This window comes from Arachis stenosperma, chromosome 4, assembly GCF_014773155.1.
Source record: "Arachis stenosperma cultivar V10309 chromosome 4, arast.V10309.gnm1.PFL2, whole genome shotgun sequence".
Classification (NCBI taxonomy): domain Eukaryota; kingdom Viridiplantae; phylum Streptophyta; class Magnoliopsida; order Fabales; family Fabaceae; genus Arachis; species Arachis stenosperma.
Genome location: NC_080380.1, coordinates 15,261,082 through 15,279,715, shown reverse-complemented (window position 1 = coordinate 15,279,715; position 18,634 = coordinate 15,261,082). Strand labels below are relative to the sequence as shown.

At 35.0% G+C, this 18,634-nt stretch overlaps 3 protein-coding genes across 3 annotated transcripts; all 3 read right to left on the bottom strand.

The window, feature by feature from the left end:
- Positions 1–5,014: 5,014 nt before the first annotated feature.
- LOC130974684 (protein FAR1-RELATED SEQUENCE 5-like) lies at positions 5,015–6,588 on the bottom strand. The gene is made up of 5 exons (XM_057899542.1): positions 6,486–6,588; positions 5,817–6,142; positions 5,486–5,754; positions 5,316–5,403; positions 5,015–5,146 (listed from the first exon to the last, which is right to left on the bottom strand). The coding sequence occupies exons 1-5, from the start codon at positions 6,586–6,588 to the stop codon at positions 5,015–5,017; spliced, it is 918 nt and encodes a 305-aa protein (XP_057755525.1).
- LOC130974683 (protein FAR1-RELATED SEQUENCE 5-like) lies at positions 6,588–7,444 on the bottom strand. Its single transcript, XM_057899541.1, has 2 exons — positions 6,972–7,444; positions 6,588–6,885 (listed from the first exon to the last, which is right to left on the bottom strand). The coding sequence occupies exons 1-2, from the start codon at positions 7,442–7,444 to the stop codon at positions 6,588–6,590; spliced, it is 771 nt and encodes a 256-aa protein (XP_057755524.1).
- A 6,390-nt stretch (positions 7,445–13,834) lies between these two features.
- Positions 13,835–15,922, bottom strand: LOC130974682 (probable pectinesterase 67). Its single transcript, XM_057899539.1, has 5 exons — positions 15,648–15,922; positions 15,387–15,549; positions 14,502–14,708; positions 14,161–14,408; positions 13,835–13,988 (listed from the first exon to the last, which is right to left on the bottom strand). The coding sequence occupies exons 1-5, from the start codon at positions 15,920–15,922 to the stop codon at positions 13,835–13,837; spliced, it is 1,047 nt and encodes a 348-aa protein (XP_057755522.1).
- Positions 15,923–18,634: the final 2,712 nt, after the last annotated feature.

Here is an 18,634-nt window from a genome sequence, read left to right as displayed (position 1 = left end):
TAAAGTGGTTCGATAAGGCAGTGGAGAAGTATAAGCTGAAAGGGAACAAAACGTGTGAAGGCTGCATGTTCGTCATGCTGGTAGGACATAATGCTCATTAATAAATTAAGTTTGCCCTTTTTTTATGAAGATCATCACTTGTATAAATTAAATTTTCTATACATTAGTTTGGAGAGTTTAGGCTCTAGTACTGTTATTTGAGTGTGATATACTGATATGTTGCTGAATTACTTGACTCTCTGTTCACTAATTTTAGATGGTTCAGTGTATGATTTCATCTGTATGTTTTCTGGCACAATTTCTATGTCTCGTTGCTATATACCAAATAATTGCAAGCCTTACAAAATCTTGAACCATATCTGATGCTAACTATGGTTTTATGTCATGTATAACTTTAATTGGGCCTATCCTCTGTGTAGATACTCTATTTTCAGCGGTTGCAATACGGTGTGCTCGAAAACTGTCTTGAGCGGGAGCTGTGGCTCGATGCGTGGACCTTAGAGAGACTTGAAAAGAAGGCGCAATATATTCTATCCGAGGTACTCATTTCTATCTCGTAATCAGTTAATTTACCCAGTTATTTAAGTCGGAGCTGCCTATCCGACCTCTCAAGATGTTTTCTATTATTGCTTCTTTGATGTCAATTGTGCTAGGTAGATGTCGTTACTCTAGTGTGTTTGAGATTTTTTTTTATTTTGCTATTACTGGATTGTGGTTTGGTTGTGCTTTGGGATTTGATTAGGATAATTGATTCTCTTTGTTTCTTAATTTAGGGGAACCTTTTGACTAGACATGGGGGAGGTGATGACATAAAGGGCCAGTCACCACAAGCTGCGAGGAGAAAACCGGTGAAAAAGAACCACAGAAGCATGGGCAAAAGCATTCCGTGCCGCTAAGGGTAAGCACAATTTTAGGCTTTCGCATGTTAACAAGATTACTTCACCATTGTTAATTTGGTTCATGCTATTGCTTCAAATAGACGAGGTCAGTCGGTGGAGAGAGTAAGCAGGTATCAAAGGAAAGACGAAGAAAGGGGACACACAATATCTCCACCTCCAACAACAAGAAGTTCACGGCGTGAAGAACGATCCAAAACTACCCCGAGGATGAGTATACGATTATTGTTGTATACGATTTAAATCATCGACTAGTTTTGATTAAGTTCACTAGGTTTATTTGAATGTATTTGTATGTTTCTTTACACAATTTATTCGTTGTATGTAAAACAGGCTAGCAAGGGAGCTGCGCCAAAAAAGGGGAGGGCTAAAAAGGACCGATCATGTTCGTCGACTCCAAAGAAATCTAAGGAAAAGGATATCCCAATCAGTACAGATGATGATGCGGAGAATGAGCCTCTTGCCAAGCGGATGTGCCGACTCTATAACTAGGGAGTTGACCATAAAAAATCAAGTGCCGAACCAAAAGAAGGCAACCTCAATCAGGATAAGGGAACACATGAAACACCTGTCTCTGAGCTCCCGATGCAGGAACACTCTCCGTTGCGCTAATGCAACCTGAAGAATGGGAGTTCGACGGGCAAGTCTCCTAATAAAAAACATTTCATTTTGTGGTCTATTTTGCTTGTTAGTGATATATGGATTGTATCCATACAGAACTGCCATTTCTTTAACATCGGTTGAGTTGCTTGCAGTAATTCCAATTTCCTGTCGAACCGAGATCCTGAGAGAGAACGAATATGGCAACACTTTGAGCAACTGCAGAACACGAGGCCACTGCAGACCGTGGTGCTAGCCAATATGTCTTGCATGACTCCTAGCCCACCAAGCAAGAAAATCACACTGGGCAATACTGGGACAGAACAGAATTATACCCAATGTACTCCTATAAAAGTGCATCCACTTCTTAAAGGGCGAAAGTTTGATGAGGATGATGAGCGATTGCGACAATGGGCGGCCAATGGATCGTTGGAGCAAAGTCAGGTTTTGGCGTCCTATGAAGGAAGGAAGCATCTATCATTAGTCCAAGAGGACATCTGCTCACTGCTGCCCCGGCACTAGGTCACCAGCAACGTAAGTATCACATACTAACACACTGATATAATGAGTATGTTTCTTAATATATATCCTGACTAGAATAGATGACCCTAACGCAACTTAAACTTTTTTACTCAGATCGTTCATTGGATATGTTCAACCTTTAATGACTCAGACTCGTTGCGATTTAAGGATGAGTTTTACTGTATTTCTCTCGGAATTCTGGTATGCACGAATTTGCGGATTCTTATCGATAATGATTTTAGATTGGAACCTAAATAGTGCTTTTTTTAACAGGAAACTGTGTTGCATAAGAGGAACTTTGATTCCTTCAGGGAGGTACCCACAGTTAGTTATGTTGGGCTGGGTCCTCACTTCGGTGATGATTCTAGATTTTTTGACAAGATAGCAGCTTCCATGTGAAAATGGGTAGGTTAATTCACTACATGAAAAAAACTGTATGGGTCTTGTATTAGCTCACGCTTTAAAGTTGATGTTTTGGTCTACGTGCTTACAACCTGGTGTTTATTACTTGGATGTTCCTTGTGAATAGGCAATAGGATGTTCCTCTTAATTGTGAATTGGATGGTTCTGAATATGGTTTTTAGTTTTCATGTCTCAGGCACTCGAATTTGCATGTGCTTAATTGAGATTTCGTTGGCTTTCGTTTCAATGGATGCACCGCAACACGTTAAATGTTTCAGAAATTTTACAACTATATCTATTTGGTGACTAACTTGGTCATGTAAATTTATATTGCTGTTTCCATCATAGTGGTTTGCCCCAATTTGTATCGATCGTCATTGGGGGCTATATGCCTTTGAGATTGCTCAAAAAAGGCTGTGGGTGCTAGATAGTATGAATACAGGAGAGCATAACAATGAAAGGCTAAAAATACATGCTTATGCGGTAGGTCCAAGTCAATAACCAATTAGTTTACGGTTAGACTTAGTAATTAAAACTGTATGATTCTTAACGTATTGCTGATTTCCAGGGGAGACTCCTTGAAGACATGGTGAACGTCTCTATGCCCGCATACAAGCACACGGAAAACGGCCTACCTATATTCAATGCTAGCGTCTCACAACAGGATAACGGGTCAGTTAAAAATACACCTAAGAAAATTCTTAATAGCACTTTACTTGATAACGATATCATGGTTGAAATTAATATTCTGTGTTTGCACATATAGCTGTGATTGTGGTGTTTTTGTCATCAAATTCATGTAGTTTTGGGGTTTAGATAAACCATTGCAGCATTGGGACCAGGTGAATTTAAATATGTCATAACAATTGGGTTGAAACCATTTGTAGTCAATTTCTTTCTCGTTTTTAAAATTACCCACCAACGCGTAATTGCCATGCAGGACGTTGTACAGGAGTTTAGGAAGGAGATCATTCTAGACATAGTGATGGGTCCTCATAATTCAGAAATTGGCAAGGCACTTCAGGCATTGGAAAGCAATCATGTGTGCCGAAACCAGCCTAGGAATAAGTCTAAGGCTGTGAGATCACCTTTCACAGCACCGAGCACGAAGAGCATGCTGCAGCGTGCAGGGTTACCCACAAGAAAGCCGAGAAAAGGGGGAAGACAACGGAAGTAGAATTTTTTACTAGGTAGAAAAACTTCAATATAGACACATGCGTTACTACATCTATGTTTTGCTTGTGGTAGAGTTATGTAGCTTAATATGGCATTTTCCGTCTTAAACTAGTTTCTTGTGAGCCTGATAATTCCTGTTTTACTGCAGGTTTATCATTTCATGTTGGTGATTTTCTCAAGTTGATGGTGACAATGAATCGTAAACCTCTGAGTGGATGGTGCTTGAGCTAGGAGTTAGGATGTTTCTGTTACTTCGTAAATTAGATGGTTCTAGATCTGTTTTATGTTTTGTCATGTTAAAAGCATTTGAAATTGTGAGTACTTTGTTGATGAGTGAGTGGTTTATGTTTAGTTATATACTAGTCAGTAAGTTTCATGTATTAGTTATTTCAGGATTCACAAGCAATGTTTTTCCAAGATAGTGAAGTCACTAGTTCATTAAGCAAGTCATTGCATATTGATAATATTGAGTGAACTCTAATCGGTATATATAACCATTTTGGTCATGTCTATGCTTTAGTGGCACTGCTGTCCATTAACTCTCGTGGTGTTAACTAAATGGAGGTGTTCCTTATTTTTATATCATTTTTTATCTAATGCTGGAATTTTGAAATTGCTGTAAATTAACGCATTGCACGGACTTCGGTCGTGATCAAGCCACATTAGGTGTGATTTTAAGTGGATGGTGTCTTTGGTAGGGACTCGGATGTTTCTTCTCATTGTAAATTGGATGGTATTGGATTTGTCTTATGTTTTGTCATGTTTAAAGCATTTGAACTTGTTAGTATTTCGTTGATTAGTGAGTGGCTCATGTTTTCCAAGTTAATGATGTCACTAGTTCATTAAGCAATTCATTGCACACTGATAATATTGAGTGAACTCTGATCGGTGTACATAACCCTTTTAGTCATGTCTATGCTTAAGTTGCACTTATGTGCATTAACTCGCGTGGTGTTATCTAAATGGAGGTGTTCTTCATTTTTTTTTCACATTGTTTTGTATTGCTGGAATTGTGAAGTTGCTGGTAATTAATGCATTGCACGGACTTTGGTCGTGATCAGGCTACAATAGTTAGAATTTTAGGTGGATGGTGTCTCTTGTAGGGACTCGGATGTTTCTTCTCATTGTAAAATGGATGGTTTTGTATATGAATTCGTTGTTTCGTGTGTTATACATTAGCGACTGCATGCACTGCATTGTGATATCAATGCGTTTTGTGCCTTTTTGTTTTAAATTCGCTAGGTCCATTTTCACACCAGATTTAAACCATTTAACAATCGTGATTTTTATTGTCTTCTCTTTTGTTTCATTGAAAAGATCAGAATAAACTATGATAACCATTGGTGACAAAACAAAAAATTGCCTAGTTTATTAAGCTGTATGTAAAGAATGACACCAACTCGAACCAAGAAACCTATCTATATATGCCTAAAAGAATTCAACAGGTGCATGAATCCGCCACCATCCGATGAGTTCCACATAGTAGAATCCTCAATTCTTTTATTAAGGGGCCCATGATGATCATTATCTGACGGAAGGTCAACCTCATCCTACAAGATGCAAAACACAAACAGAACAACATAAATTAATCAAGAACCCCATTGCGTGACAAAAATTTAAAATATAAGCCGCTTCTAACACATACCGGGTGTGATCTCCTATTTCTTTTTTGCATTGATTTCTTAATTGACTTGTCCAACTCTACTCCAAGTCTCTTACCCTTAGGCCGTCCTTTGGTTTTGACTCTTGAGGGTCCCTGTATGTCATGTACAATTCCATCGCCTGTGCTCTGTGTGGGAACGGTATTCTGAGACACAACAACAGTAGTGGAACGGATGCTGCCATGGTAATCAATCAGCTTGGACTTTGCATCCCAAAGGGCAGCTCACAAGATGGCTGCTTCCTTATCACAAGCAACAAACTCCTGCGCAACATTATAGAACTCTGAACACATATGCCTGAACAAATTGTTGCTTTCATCACTCCGAGCCACGTCATGGCTACTCTTGATGTAAGTGTGCTTGCGGATGACATTCTTACTCCATCGAAGAAGAACATAGCAGCCTGGTTCAATGTCAACTCTGTAGTATGACCAGACCGCAAGGATGTTGCAACACAAAATACCAACGAATTCAAAATTGTTGCACTCGCACTGACCCTTTCGACTCAAAGGTCAAAGTCGACCTTGAAAGTATGATAGACCGACTTCCCCCAGAATACCTTCTGCTCGTCCACTGCAATAGAAATCGTATCTCCCTTTTGTTCAATTGATCGAACCACGCAATCGGTTTTTTTTCTTACCTCCACTTGAAGACTCCTGAACATACTACTGGTGTATTCCTGCTGAAACTGTCTCTCAATGCCCGTGCTCCCTATACACGGGATGACCCCTTTCGAGTCCGCAGCATCATCTTCCAGCTCCTTTTGCTCCTTGGTTCCAAGGACATTGTCGTATTCATGGACGAACTGAACCAACCCACTCTTGTAATGCAAGTATCCACCATAAAATGCGTGCATACTTTCACTACGCTGTGTACTCCTCATGCCTGCCCAAAATTAACTCTTGAAAAATATTGGAACCCACTTTCGTCGATTCGCGTAAAGGTCTGCCAAAAAATAAAAACAAGTGCATAAGTGTGCTGCTTATAAACAACATGGTGCCCTCACTTCTAACTCGTTGATAAAATAAATTAAAAAAAATCCAAACACACTACGAAAAAAAATATCTGTTTATATACTGAAAGGAACATCCACTGTCGTTAGAAGTGGAAAACTCTTCTACATTTCTTATAAAACAATACGAACGGAATCAAGGTGGCACAAATAACATGAGGTGAATAAATAGACAACTCGAAACCAACAGATGGGATTTAGTTAACAATCACTTACCTGCTAACCATCTGTTCTGGCCTAACTTAAAGTGTTTGATAAAACTAGCCCAATCAGACTCGAATGATTCAGTCGAAGGAGAATTCCACACAATGTGATTCATCATTGCACTCGTTCTCCGTACCTAGCGTATCCACCAAGCTTGAATTGTGATTTCTTTATTATGTGCCAGATGCACCATCGGTGGATAGTGTCAGGTAGGACATTCCTAATAGCACCAGTCATCGCCTTACACTGGTCAGTGATAATCCCCCTTGGTGCAGTCCCAACGCATCTCACCCACTGCGTGCACATCCACTCAAAACTATGGATCTCCTCGCTCCCAAGTAAAGTGCAGCAAAAAAGAGTGGACTTCCCATGGTGGTTTACACCTACAAAGGATGCAAAGGGCAGACCATACCTGTGAAAAGAGCAAAAACAACTGTGAGGCAACAAGAGAAATTTAAGAAATAACTACTCTTGCAATTCACAAATACGTATATAGACCTGTTTTTTCTGTATGTGGTGTCAAACGACACCACATCTCCGTAGTATTCATACGAAGCCCTGCACCTTGCATCTACCCAAAGTGCGCTCCTAAATTTATTAGCATCGTCAACATCTATTGCATAAAAGAAGTTGGGATTGATCTCCTTCATTCGAACGAAATAATTTATCATCCCCTGGAAGTCCACATTGTCATCGGAGCATCGGAGATTGCGTGTGATGTAATTTCTGACATCTTTTTCTGAAAAACCTAGGTTTGCGAACCCACCAACCTCGTTTGCCAGTGCTAGATATGTCTTGTTGGGTCTTATTCCAGCCTCGTCGTTATCCGTAATGACGCACTTAGCATGCATTGTCAGCTCTCGGTACTCATGATAGTGGTCAGCTTTCTTAGCCGAACAGGGGTGAGAATGCCTCAGTTCTAATCTAGACACAACCCAACATTCGTTCCCCTTGTCCAACACGACATACATCCTTGCTCTACATCTCGTGGCTGTAATCCTGTTTGCTTGAGTTGCTGCGTTCACCCTAGACTCTCGATAACCTTCTTGCGTGCAGTAATAGATTGATTAACCGGTATCTTTGATGCCTTCCGCGTCATGTCGAAATTTGTGTTCCTGATTTTAGTAAAGAACCCAACTTTCTTTGCATAGTTTGCATAAAATTTATGTGCGAGAGGCAACGAACCAAAACTCATTCGTACAACTGGAATCTCCTCTTTGCCTACGCCATGATGATCCGGCAACTGTAACATCAATACACAAAATTAAATACGAATTAAACTGACCCTAACACAGTAAGTAATTAATAGAAATTCTTAGCATACTATAATAATATCTCAATTAAAGGAGCTTTTTGAATTTTAAAAAAATATCTACACAGAGTTGATAGGTTTATAAATGACAAAACACCTTTATATATTAACCTGGGGATAATTTCAGTAAACTACTTTGATGATAAATCTAGAAATGATATTTGAACTTTAGAGAAGTGTACAATCATCAATCTACTTTTTTCCTTCTACTTTTTTCAACTATATAAGTTCATAACATTTTGAAAATTTTACTAATTTCACAAATAATCAATGTTGTGCTATCGAAATTCATTCCGTTTAGTCTCCTCTTTCAGGATTTGGGTTCTCTGATAAGCCTCAACCAAGATATGGATTTGGCTACACACTGGATGGTAACTCCCTAATCTCTTTCTACTTTTTCTTTCTCTCTTTTTTTTTCAGTGATATTTTGCACCAATTGTAGTTAAGTATGCCAACTCTAATCAGGAAAAGATCAAGAACTTAATACTCCTTAATCCACCTGTACGTTTATTTCACTCGTCAATATCGAATATTTCTTTCAAAACTTATCCTATTAAGTATTAAAAACATCGTCAATAATATAAGAGAGCTTCCCTGAATAAGTGCCCGTGTCTTAGCATGAACACCATGTTCTGCATGTAAACTATATTCTTATTTTGATAGTCTATATAGTTTTATGTTCATAATATCCTGTTCAATCTCAAGTAAAAGATATGGTAGAAACTTGTTGCACTGACTAATAAAGTTATACTATATTGAATTTATGTGCCGAATTGATGTATCCTACTCTAAGGAAGTAACTGAAGTGTGAAATCAAAGCATATTATCATCTTATTAAAACCTTGCCAAGGCATAAATACTACCAAAAAGAGCACATGTTCTTTCTTAATCAATGATACAAAATTAACACAGTGAAAAGTCTAATGTCGCTGACGAAACATCTACTTAGCATGAACTAGAAACATCAAGATAGCACATTCAAACTTGGTGTCCGTCGTCCAGCTCATCCTTTCTAGTCACAACGACATCGGTAATTTCGTCGAACTTCAATTAAAGAAATCGGAAAAAAACATTTTCAAGTTAAGAACATTCCTTACTATATAATGAATGGATCATATGAAAAACATCACAGAAAATTGCATCACACATCTTTTTGAAGAAAAAAAATTCTAATTAGCATGAATAACAATGCTTCAAATACCACGTTGTTACAAAATTTACAAAAACCAAGGAGAAGCTTATGAAGTATACCTTCCACCCTTCTTGTTCTTGAATGACTAATTCACTCGCACAGAATTGTTCATCGCCTTGTGTTGGATTGGTCAATGTACTAATCGATCCTCCTTCAGTGGGTGAAAGCGCCATGAAAGATGCTCTCTTCTGGAAGTGATCCAACATAGCCTTGTATTTGATTGTTTGACTGTATGAGGTTAGCGCCGCTGATGTAACTAATTACAAACCATACACCGTAGCCGCCGCGATAGGAAGTTCTAATCTGCGCCGTCAATGATCCATTGGAGTAACGATGAATTGCACCACCAAGGGGAAGAGAGAGCTTCCTGATTCAGGCTTCACCAAATGGAAGCTGAATTTTAAATTGGGCTTGATGAGATGTTCCGTAATCCCAGGAGTGGTTTTTGGGTTGTTGCAACATATTAGTCAAGGGGTGATTTCATTTTAGTACGGCAATTAATAACAACTATTAAAAATTAAATAAAATTAAATTAATTAAGATTAATGTAGTTTTGTTTATTTTTTGGCTGATCCCCTTTTGGTTCCACATACTTTTCCTTCTATTAAATGTTAAGTACGATTTTGGTCCCTAAAATTTAGGTTAAAAATTTTATTCGTCCAAATTGTTCTTTTGCATTTGAATTCGTTCCTATTGTGCAACTTGGTTCTCTAATTTTCGGACAAAATTATTCTTTTTCAATTTACACACACTAACTCACACTCTCTCAGATCCACCATTATTGAAGGATCAGCAAGTTGTCACACACAACAACACCAATTTTCACAATTTCTTACATATACTCCATGAATCAGCAACACCAATTTTTCACACAAATTTCACAATTTCTTAGAAACCAAACTAGAAAGAGAGAGGGAAGAACGAAGAGAATCAACAAAAACAAGAACAAAAACTAACAGAGGATGAAGAAGAAGAATCAACAACAAATAATAACAAAAATCATTACCAAATACTCAAAAAATTATGCTACAAGAGGCTAAAGAACAGAGTTTGAGGAAGCACGAATGGGGAGAACCATTACGATGAGAAGAGGATCGGACAACTCAAACCACCGCGAGCGTCTGTGCTTGCTTGCGTCATTTCCGCGAGCGTCTATGCCCGCCCATGTCATTGTCGCCTACTCCTTTTTCCGCCCACGTCGCTGCTGCGTACGTTTCTGTCCTCTCGGATTGGTGCCACCAGCGTATCTTCCCGCCTGCGTCGCTGCCGGCTGCATCTTTGCATGCCTGCATTCAGTGGCGGATTCAAAAATTTTATAAGAGGGGGGTCAAATTAAATACAAAATAAATTAAAATATAACATAACAAAAAGTCAATAAAATAGAATTTATAGTATATAGTTCAAAATTAATAATTATATTATATAGAAATTAACATTCAACTACATACTTTAGGATTTTGGTATTTTTAAATTTATTCAGCGATATTTCATATAACTAAAATTATCAATTTATCATCTGAAATAAATTTTAAAGCATTCTCTTTTTTAACATATACAATCATATAATCTGTTAAAAATTCATCTTTTATCTTGTTTTAAAGTCTTGTTTTAATAATTTTTATTGTTTAAAAAATCTATTCAATTATTACTATTGTCATAAAAAGAGTCAAAATAAGAAATTTTTTTATTGTTGTTACTTTTTACATTAATACAAATCTATATTTTTTAATAACTTTTCAATTATTTATATATTTATTTATACCTTTTTATTATTTTAAAACCTATTTATTAATTGATACTAATATATTATAATACACATTATAATTTATACATATTAAGTTACTAATATGTAAATTTTTTTAATGTATTAATATACTAAAATATATTTAATCTATAATAATATATTAATTATATAATAATAATAAACTAATAGTATTAATTTTTTTTTAAAAAATTGGGGGGACCATGGCCACCTTAGATCCCCTGTAAATCCGCCACTGCCTGCATTACTGTTGCCAGCGTCTTTATCTGTCTGTGTCGTTGCCATTTGCCTGTCTACTTGCCTCTCTGCTCTTCTTTCGTTGCGGTGAATAGGAAGATCAAGAATTGGGATAAATTGAGGAAGAAGAGTATTTTTGTCCAAAATGTCGATTTTAAAACCAAGCCGAACTTTAGGAACGATTTTGTATATAAAAAAGATTGAAAACAAATAAAATTTTTGGCCTATATTTTAGGGACTAAAATCATACATAATTCTTCTATTAATTTTATAGTATGGTGTAGTGCATTGAATTTGTAGTTTCCAAAAAGCCATTTTCATTTTTATTTTAGGTAAATTGATTAATCTTAGTCTATTACACATTATAGCATAGAATTTTCTATATTTATTTTAAAAATTTTTGAATTTGACATATTATAATTACACATAATTTGTGAATTTTCTATTTCATCATTATTAGTGTAGAAAGTGTTTTGATTTTGGACTATTTCAGAGATAGAGTTAGAAATTTTTTTGGAAGTGACAAACATAAAAAATATAAGTTAAAAAGAGAAAAAAATTAATAATTAAAAAATAGTTAAACTAAAAAATTGGAAGTTTGGGAGAGATTATTGTCCCCTTTTCCATGAATGTGGCTTCGCCACGGGGCTATTTACTAGAAGGAGTATGTTCTAGTACGATGAAACTATAAAATAAAGAATATATGATTTATTGAAAAATATTGAAATGTGGATTATATAATTCTATATTAATAAGTTTTTACTTTATATCAAAAATATATTATTTATGTTTTAATATTAATATGTTTTTAAAATTAATTATAAAAAGTTAAAATATTATTTCAATTAATTTTTTTGAAAGTATTAAATAAATTTTTAAATATTCTAAAATATAATATTTTAAGATTAATAAAAATGATTAAAATATTTTATGTTTAAATTTGTTTAACTATATTATAAATTTAAAATTTGAATTTAATTTAAAAAAAATTAAAATATTTACATAATTTATTTAAAAGACTAAAATATCTATCATTAATTTTTAAAATATTAAAATATTTTTTTTGGATTAATCTTAAAAAGACTACAATAATTTTTTGGATTAAACTTGTATCATCATCATATATAAAAGATTATTTAACATAAATTATTTATTTAAGATACATTGTTTATTATTACTACAACTTAAATTCTATTATTAAAAAACACTCTATTTTTTTATATTGATTAAATATATGTGTAATACGTTATCATTAAAAGATTAGATTTTTTTTATATGATATTTTTTTAATTGATATTATTTAAATTAGATGGTCCGATTTATTTGAAAAAAAAGATAAACTACAAATTAAAAAGTCTAATTTGTACTTTTAAATTTTTTTATTTTTGAAAACAAAAATTGAATGGTCCGATTTCAATATTAAAATTTTTTAATTTCCAAAAACACAAATCGGCGATTTGTGATCGTTTGTTCAAAAAATAAAATAATACAAAAAAATTGGAGGCACCGATATTATGTATAACCCATAGTATCTTAAAACACTTCCCTTCTCACGCCAATTTGTGATACACATCTCTCTATCACAAACGCAGAATAATAAGTGAAAAATATCAACTGAAGAAAAAAGTATTTTTCCCAAAATTTTCTAATTTAATGCTGCCAACTCCTTCCATCACCTCGTTCCTAATTTAATGCTCGAGCGTGTGAAGCAGCGCCGTTTTGGACCTCGTTCAGCTTCATGAGAATCTTGGAAAGCCTCTCAATGATGTCATTTTTATGGTTGTGGGGGATTTTTTGTTCTAGCAAATTGTGAAAGGAGGGCCAACAAAAGTGTGAGAATTCCTCAAAGGGAAGGGTAACAGGAAGGTTGAGGGTATGAGTGTATCAGTGTATGACCACTGGGAAGTGGTTGATGGATAAAGAGATGACTCTGTTTTTTGAGTTTCAGGTCGAGTTTTTAGGGATAGAATCAGTGACAATTCAAAGTGAGAGGATGAGCTGAGTCAACTCAGTGAGATGGAGATGGATGGTGGGAGTGAGCCAACGAGAGTAAGTGAGTTGGCGCCAACTGAAAGTATGTAAGAGCGGAGCTAGACGAAAGATTAGAGGGAATTAAACTATAATTTATATATAATTTATTTTATATGTAAAAATTTAAAATTTAGGCTGTCATTGTCCCCTTTTCCACTATGAGGCTTTGCCCTTGAAAGTATGATAACTCGGTTGAAGGAGCAAGTGGCGCCGGAGAAGGAATAGCAACGATTTGGTGTGGTGAGGCTCGAGGTAGAGAAGAAATGTGTGATTGGAGAGAATCTGAGACAAATTAGGATTCGAATTTTGGAAGAATTAGAAATAAATTAAGTTCTCAATTAGAATTGTTAAAGGTAAAACTTGATCGATCTGTACAATAGATATCACATACTTACATTGGCAACTCTGTTTGCCATTTTAGTCAATTGCATAAATAAAAAAAAAAGCTTTTTTCTACTATTGAATATTTTTTTAGTATTTTTAAATATTTTGTATCATTTTTGTGGTAAAATTCTTAATCATTATAAATAAGGAGATAGACAATTTTTTTGGTGTCTAGCTTAGGGGGAATATCTTTATTTCTTGTTAATTGCAAATCAACTAGTTGCCTTAATTAAAACTAAACGAGCACGCCAAAGAAGACAGGAACATGGAACTTGTTAATTCAAGCCTTTCTTAAACATGGATTCTATCTATCCTAGACTTGATTCTCATCATAGAGTACTTAATATATATAAAGTACAAGCTGTCTTAACAAAGTGGGTATGTATCTAGCTATTAGCTATACGTGTTTTTGAGTGTGCCTTTGATGTTATGGGTGAAATTAATTAGTGCCACGCTGGCAACCAATTCTTGCCATCTATGTACTCAACAGACAAAAATGAAGCAACTTCTTGATCACTAAGTTGTCTTGACCATGAAGCTCTTCCCTCTCTTGTGGCTCCTGGTCCATAGCACTTGTACTCAGCATGATACAGATTCCTGCGGTTCAGTTACCATCATTAATTAATTAATTAATTAACATTAATAAAATTTGAGTAAATATCTAAATTAATTTTTTAGAATTTTTTTTTGTTTTTTATTTATTTTGTTGTTTTCTAATAAAGGGTAAGTGTGTTTCAGTGTTTGTGTATGATGATGAAGAGTTTCTTACTTTGTGGGACCATCATAGCTCCAATTGGTCCAACCCTCAGGAACAACAGTCTTGGAGAGATAAGAGTGAGCAAAAATGGTCCTAGAATAAGGACCCTTAGCCCTTCCTAGGTACACCCCACCAATGCCATAAACCCTGCATTTATTGAATATGAATCCACTTATCTCTCGTTCACTCTCCCTGTTTTGTGCTGTGATTGACCCATGAATTGTGACCCTTTTGTCATCAATTACAAATATCTCACACCCCTGTATATATTATATGAATCATCAGCATTAAATTATTAATTAAAATCAACAAAACGGATTAAATTAAAGTTAATTAATTAATTAATTAATCACCTCAAAGATGGATCTGCCACGGCCAAAAATGAAATCAATCGAGCCTTGAATGTAGCAAGACTCATAGTAGTGTCTGCCTTTGTAATCAAAGAGAGTGTTATGAGTACTGAAAAATGCACAATGGTAAAATGCAATTTTGTCTGCAGCCACAAATGCTGCCACCGATTGATTCTGTGAGGTATATGCAATACCCGTTGGTGCTTCGTTCTGCAATAATGTACAAATATTTGGAGTTATAATTATTTTTATAAGGGAAAGTATGAGGAGCCAATGAAATATTTATACAATGCATACAATAGAAGTTTATGAAGTATTAGAGATATAATTATTAGTATTACATTTTTCCATCAGCTGAAGCTTTTGGGATGAGTGGTATCATGATATGGTATTAAAGCGCTAGATCCGAAAGGTCAAGAGTTCGATCCTTGGTGAACCCAAAAATTAGTTTATTATCCCTTGTACTCGGATGGTTATTCTAAATAGTATAGGAGATGTTCATTTTATAACTCAATAGCCATAGCGAGATCCTTTTTATAAATGTCCTAAAATTACTTATTTCAAAAGTTAAAGGGATGAACATGAAACATATGAATGATTATATTTCTAATTGGTATCATTAGATAAGAGTTTCTTTTGGTTTTTGATTTTTTTTTATAATTTTTTTTATTTGTCTTATGTTATTTTTTTTCTCTTTTAGAAGAATATCAAAAATCAAATTCTAAACTTTTTGGTCATAAAATTTTTTATATCATATATTATAAAATTATTTTTTTTTAATTTAAGTTAATTAAAGAAAACACAAATGATGATATCTCTAACAATGAGACTCTTTTTTAAATATTGACCTATCAAAACTCGTAATCGGGAGATATAATAAGAGCGAACCTTGAAGCTAATTCCAAATGCAATGAAATCACGGGCTTCAACTTTGAAGGTAGCAGAATCAATGTTATCGGAGGAGCTTTGAGACCAAACTATGGCTGTTCTTCCCTTTCCATTCCCTCTCATGAATATGTAACGCTTAGTCTTTGGTATGTGTACCTTTTCTCTTTACATCATTAATAATATCAAATTATTTTAAAAAGAACAAGGTACTAATTAATTAATTAATTAATCAATAAATTTTGACTTGATTTAATTCTGTACCTGTATACTCCTTTCCTAACATGGAGAATGACCCAATTGGAATTCCCTTCGGGAATGGAATCAATGGCAGCTTGAACAGATTTGAAGTCCCCATTGCCATTAATATCTACTTTGATGGTGCGATTAATTCCTAACTTTTGTGTTAACAACGGAGCATCTATAACCTCTTTCTCATTAATAAAGCCAAAAGCAGAACATGGCATGCAAATGAGAATAATTATTGACACTATTATGGATGATATTATTGCTGAAGAAGCATGAAAAGAAGAAGCCATAATAACTACTACTTAATTAGGGGGTAATAAATTTAAGAATTTTAGTGCTTAATTAGAACAATTGTGTTGTGGGTGGTGGCATGGATGCATGTGTTTGTGTGAAGCAGAAGCATGGGAAATGTGAGGCTCTTAAGTAATGGGATTTTCATTATTTTTGTTGTATAATTAATAAGGATGTTAGGGAATTAGGTAAAATTGAGCGTCGTTGAATTAAAGTACGATGGGTTGGTTTCAAGATCCTTTCTATATTGGAGGGCGTCCATAAATTCCTTATATGTAGTTGCATGTATATGTGGGCAAATACGGCAAGGTTGTTATTCTAACTAATTAACTATTAGCATTTTCTAAAGTAATTTATTATTATATTAAAAAAAAATTGGACTTTAAATAATAAAGATATAAGTCACCAAAAAAATAATAAAGATATAGATATATCATCCTATCAAATGACACCATGACTCGTTAAGTGCGTGTTTAAAAATGAGCCCTACATCAAAAGGCTAAATTAATCCCTTAATTACTTCTTGGTTATATATATTAACGCTAAACCAACAATAATATTGTGATCAAAATTTATGATTGAATTTTAATCAAAATAAAATTCACCTTTTACATGATATACATGTTGATAAGGAAAAAAAATAATAAAAGACATGAATCGAAATTAAATAAAAAATGATATATTGAAATTGAAATAGAAACAAAAAAGGATATAGGTTGAAATTGAATGCAAAGAGAATCACTCAATTTTTTATTCGATTTCTTGATGCAACAAAAAAGAAATTCCTCAACCTAACCTGCACTAACGAAAAACGTTAAATACCGTCGGATTTAGCATTAAATGTGTACGGCAGGTTTACCAATGAATTTACCGACAAATTTAACAATAAATTCATCGGGTAAAAAAGTTACCGTCGAATTTGATTTTTCGACGGTAAATCTATCGATAATAAATGGAGGGGAATAAAGAAAAAATTGGTGTGAGCATTACCGTCTGATTTATCGGCAGATTTATTCTAAGTAATCTTGATTATGCAACGCTGCGTTTTGGTCACTCACAAAGCAGATTTAGCTGTCGGTAAATTCGACAGTAATCTTTCCCTAAATTTAAATCGCAAATCCTCTCCCTCCTCATTTTCGTATTACTCTCTCTCTAATCTACTCCCTCATTAAAAAGCAAAAAAACCCTAGGCCCACCCCACCCTCCAGCTCTCTAACTCTCACTCTCACTCCCACACACAGAGGCACAATGCCACCCCCTCTCCCCCAGCCCTCTCACTCTCACCTCGGTTCACCGCCACCACACGCTCGCCTTCGTCGTCGCGCCTCTCGCCGGATCCACCATATCATGTGCTCATGAATCGCGTCTCTTCCGGATACACCGCATCGTGTGCTCTCGCCGGATCCACCACACGCTCGCGTCTCGTTGCGACTCCTCCGCTCGTCGTCCCTCGAGTGCTCGTCGCTAGCTGTCATACTCCCTCTGTCTCATATCTTGCTCATCCGCCATCACTGCATCCAATGCCTGGTGAGTGCTCGCGTCTCGCAACACCACGTTCCTATCCCTCCCTCGCCTCTCATCTGCGGGTGTTGCTGCCTGCACTGCACTGCTCGATTCTGCAGCTACAACAACAGTAAACATGTAAATTTTTTTTAGTTATTCTAATATTCTATATTAGTTTTTAATAGTTGATTCATTGATTAGAATATGATTTATGAATCTGATTAGAATATGGAAGACATTGAACTTAAAATGTTGAAATGGTTGAAATGTTATTGTTGTTAATTTTATTATTAAACTAGGTTAGAGATTGAGTATGCTGACTATAAATATGCTAATTTTATTAATTGTTGAATTGGTTTATAAATTAGTTTTACTGATTATGAATATGAATTGGTTGCTCTGAACTCGAGAAATTGAACAAGAAAATGAAATATGTGGTTCAAATGCCGGTCCAAATGCTAGTGCTCCTTCTACTTTGTCAAAACATAAGGATAATAAAGTGGTATGTCTTATTTTCTATTCTGATTGTCAGTGAAACTGTGAATCTGAATAGTGTAGCATATTGTGATATTGTCTTTAAAGCTTAAGCTACTTTGCATTTGCAACTGTATTTAATAGCCACATGGTGAATTGAGATTATATGAGCAAGTGCTAATTTCAAATGATTGAAATTATTTAAATGCAATATCTTTCTCATGATCATAATTAACTGCTTTTATTATTTCACTCTTAGGAGTGGGAGATCAGTTCTGATCCTCAAGATAAATATCCTATTAGCAATAAAGTTCAGGCTGTCTATAGTGAAGATGAAGAATGGTATATTTAGCAATTAATTCGTTTCAATGCTTTGTTAGAGGCTGCACGAGTTGCTGAAGCTACAAAGTATGCTATCAAACAGAAAATTGCATAAGCGGCAACTATCGATGTCCAATCACGAAGTATACCAGCAAAGCTTCGTATAGAAGTGGATGATCTTGAGGATGAGGTAAGTTATTCAATAAGATTATCATTTCCTAATGTTTATCCCTTATCTACAAAATTCATTAGTCTTTATACATAGAATGCTTACTACCAGCATTAATGGTGTGTTTGACTAAACCGCTTTTGCTATCTAGATAGCCTTGAGTTTGTCTCTTGCTCTCTCTATCACTTCTGATAATTATTTCTAGATGACTACCAGATCGTACTTAATTTCTAGCTCCATTTTC

Excerpts from the sequence above, each read along its gene's own strand:
- LOC130974684 (XM_057899542.1), bottom strand. The coding sequence starts at position 6,588 with ATGAATCACATTGTGTGGAATTCTCCTTCGACTGAATCATTCGAGTCT. Across the intron at positions 6,143-6,485 it reads CCAGAACAGATGGTTAGCAG|GCATGAGGAGTACACAGCGT; the intron begins GTAAGTGATTGT and ends AATTTTGGGCAG. Across the intron at positions 5,404-5,485 it reads GATAAGGAAGCAGCCATCTT|AATACCGTTCCCACACAGAG; the intron begins GTGAGCTGCCCT and ends GTTGTGTCTCAG.
- LOC130974683 (XM_057899541.1), bottom strand. The coding sequence starts at position 7,444 with ATGTATGTCGTGTTGGACAAGGGGAACGAATGTTGGGTTGTGTCTAGA. Across the intron at positions 6,886-6,971 it reads ACCACATACAGAAAAAACAG|GTATGGTCTGCCCTTTGCAT; the intron begins GTCTATATACGT and ends CTCTTTTCACAG.
- LOC130974682 (XM_057899539.1), bottom strand. The coding sequence starts at position 15,922 with ATGGCTTCTTCTTTTCATGCTTCTTCAGCAATAATATCATCCATAATA. Across the intron at positions 15,550-15,647 it reads GTTAGGAAAGGAGTATACAG|AGAAAAGGTACACATACCAA; the intron begins GTACAGAATTAA and ends AATGATGTAAAG. Across the intron at positions 14,409-14,501 it reads GTGGCAGATCCATCTTTGAG|GGGTGTGAGATATTTGTAAT; the intron begins GTGATTAATTAA and ends TAATATATACAG.